Genomic DNA, 3,014 nt, shown 5'->3' with positions numbered 1-3,014 from the left:
GGCAGGAGGAGGGTTGGTGGGAGGAATGGCAAGTCCAGGGGTTCCCAGGCAGGGGTTCTCAAAGAGTCTGAAGCTGAGAGAGCTGCGAGATGCTGCCAGTTGCTAAGGGGGCTCTAGTGGTGTCACCACACCCCCACGGGAGCTCTCGGTTGTCTGGCCAAGTTCTGCTCTTATCTAAGCCTTCTGCCCGGTCCCCTCTCCTCAAAGCCCCTGACCCCCCCCCCCCATACCAAGTACCTGCGGCATCAGCTTGAAGGAGGTGCCCAGAGGACAGGCCAACCTACCCTGCCAGTTCCAGCAACATCACTCATGACACACCCAGTGCTAGGGACTGGAGGGATGGGTCTGCTGAGGCAGGAAGGCTCTGGTCTCACTGCCCTCCCTCTCCCCCGGGGCCTGAGGCCCTAGGCCAGGGCTCAACAGACACAGGCAGCGAGATGGGGTTGCCCTTCTATTAGTCCAAGTCCTGAGCGTGGCCTGGGTGAGACATGGAGACGAGGAGGCCCACGAGGCTCAGCAGCGTAGAGAACAGCAGCAGGAAGGAGATGGTGAAGAGCAGGGCTGGGAGGGCACTGAGCACCAGCAGCAGGATGGCGGGCAGCAGATGGCGCCACGCTGCGGCCACCACGGACCACAGGGAGCTAAGCAGGTAGGAGCCCGTAGTGAAGAGTGCGTGGCACAGTGTCAGTGCCAGCAGCAAGTAGAGGATCCCCTCCAGACCCCATAGCACACGCCGAAGCGGCTGCCGCCAGCTGGATGTGGTCCACCACTGGATCCAGCTATGGGGCACGTAGTGCATGGACCAGCGCACCCAGCCCTGCCGCGTGACCCAGGCTGACCAGGGTATTGCCGGCTGCGGCCCCTCGCCGGCCCCGATGGCATCTGTCTCCACTCGAGGCTGCTGCATCACAGATGGTGCACCTGGGGAGAGGGCTAGTCCAGCTGCAGGAGCAGCCCTGGAGGTGCCTGGGACCTCAGGGCAGGTGGGGGTGCAGGGGTCAGGAGGGCATCAGTGTGGGTGGGGTCGGTCTTTGAGCTGGGGTCTGGATCTTACCTCTGGGCAAATGTCCCTAAGTCATGTTGCTTCCTACAGCACCCAGGGGGCCTGGCAGCCAGAGGCGGGCCCCTCTTTCACTCTCTCCCACCCTCCCCAGAGGAGTCCCATTGTGACCCGGGCTGGGGTGGGGTCCAGCTGAGAAAGGAGCCACTGCAGGGTGGGAGCCTCAGCTGAGCCTTTCTCCACAAACCCTTCAGTCTGGCAGGGGAGCCCAGGGAGCCCGGGAGCCTGGACGTGTAGTTTCTCATGCTCTCTTGGGGGAAGCCCTCTTGGATCCCTGTCCCTTTCCTACTGGCCGATGAGTCCCATTCCGCTCTCTTGCTGGTCTTTCTCTCTGGGCCTTCATTCTTTAGAACCACAGAGGAGGCCAGAATGGCCAGCCAGAATGGCCAGTCCTAAAACGGCTATCGCATCCTGCCCTGGGCTCCTTGTCCTTTATCTGACCTTCTAACATTGTCTAGAATCAGACCCAGGTATCCACCGTCCATATCATGGGGCCAGAAGTCCAGTGAGGTTTAGGCTGGGGACAGAAGTGTACCCTCCCACCTGCCCAGCCGAGGAGGGAGGAAGGAGCCCTGAAGACACACCACGATCAGTATATTTGTGGAGAGTAGTCAGGCCCAAGGATGGAGACAGAAAGCCAGGCCAAGCAGTGTCAAAGGCACACCTTGGGCTCCCAGGAGAAGCTGCAGGCCCAGGAGCAGCAGCAGCAGAGCCTCCTGGGGACTGAGTCGTCCTGTGACGGCCGCTGTCTGCAGGAGTAGAGCCTCCTGCTGTCTTGGACCCTCTCCGGCCCCCTGACTTTGGCCCCCTGGGAGAAGTGTGTGCTGTGGTTGCATGGGACCTGCGGGCCTGTGGAGAGAGAGGATAGCAGCTGGGCTTCGGGAGGTTGACCACTTGCTTGCTTGCCTGCACCTGCCCGCCTGCCAGGCTGCTGCCCATTTACCTGTGGAGCAGGTCGAAGGCCAGGAAGCTGACCAGTAGCAGCAGCAGCAGCAGGGCTGGGCCAGCCATGGAAAAGACTGCCCGAGTCGTCAGCACTAGTGCCCCCAGCCCTAGGACACTGTCCAGGAGCTGAGCCCGGCTAGGGGCAACCAGGAGGACATAGCAACCCCAGGAGGACACACGTGGACCCGCTGAACTACCCAACCCCTCCCCGGCACCCAGGCCCCTGGGAGGGACAGGGATAGGATAAGCATGTGCTTCAGACCTAGGTAAGCAGAGCTGGGTCATGGAGGAAGGTGGAGGTAACAGGTAGGGCCTGTGCTGGAAGTATGGAGGGTGGGAGTGTGGGGGAGGATGGCAGACACTCAAGGATGAGCTCAGGGAGTGGGGAACTGGGCTTCTTGGGGATCTCCCCCTCCACCCTCCCTCCCCCACCAAACCTGCCTCACCTCCTCCCACTGTGGTCAGCCATTCTGGACTGGGTGGCAGGGCATTGTGACCTCTTGCCAGGTGGGGCTCTAAGGTAGGGAGGGGCTGCTGCTGGTTCTGGCCTCATAAGCAACTGGTGGCTCAGGTGGGGCTTAGCCAGAGGTCAGCTATTTCTGACAACTAAAACTCACCCCCTTGCCTCTGCTGGTTCTCTGCCCTCTGGCCTTCCCATGGGGACGAGTTGCCAAGGAGGCATTCTAACCCCATCACCCCATGGGTGGCTGACTGACTGCCTCCCCTCTCCTGCAGGTGCTCACCCAGGGATGAGTCGTCCAATCGTCCTGCCCAATGCTCTCTCCCTGAGAGTAGGGTGACGCCTGCGGGCCCTTGCAGGGGATTTTTCAGGACTGCAGTCCTGGAATGCAGAGAGAGGCTCCACCACAAAACAACCTGAGGCTTTCTGGGGCTGGACTCCCACGTGACCTGCTCAATGGGAGTGGGCAAGGGGCAGCTGTTGAAGCATTCTAAGTACTGTGGTTTGTAGGAGGTGTTTCAGATACTGGACTCCGGAAATGGCATAGGA

The 3,014-nt window shown here is 61.1% G+C and overlaps 2 protein-coding genes across 2 annotated transcripts; both read right to left on the bottom strand.

Moving 5' to 3' along the window:
• Window positions 1-454: 454 nt before the first annotated feature.
• TMEM239 (transmembrane protein 239) lies at window positions 455-931 on the bottom strand. The gene has a single exon (XM_037044727.1). The coding sequence runs from the start codon at window positions 905-907 to the stop codon at window positions 455-457; it is 453 nt and encodes a 150-aa protein (XP_036900622.1). The 5' UTR covers window positions 908-931.
• Window positions 932-1,671: 740 nt separating this feature from the next.
• Window positions 1,672-2,290, bottom strand: CUNH20orf141 (chromosome unknown C20orf141 homolog). The gene is made up of 2 exons (XM_037044726.1): window positions 2,004-2,290; window positions 1,672-1,909 (listed from the first exon to the last, which is right to left on the bottom strand). The coding sequence occupies exons 1-2, from the start codon at window positions 2,288-2,290 to the stop codon at window positions 1,672-1,674; spliced, it is 525 nt and encodes a 174-aa protein (XP_036900621.1).
• Between the last annotated feature and the right edge of the window lie 724 nt (window positions 2,291-3,014).

Source organism: Sturnira hondurensis, unplaced genomic scaffold (genome assembly GCF_014824575.4).
Source record: "Sturnira hondurensis isolate 20B ecotype Veracruz unplaced genomic scaffold, ASM1482457v3 Scaffold0004136, whole genome shotgun sequence".
NCBI classification, from domain to species: domain Eukaryota; kingdom Metazoa; phylum Chordata; class Mammalia; order Chiroptera; family Phyllostomidae; genus Sturnira; species Sturnira hondurensis.
This window is presented reverse-complemented; position numbering and strand designations above follow the sequence as displayed.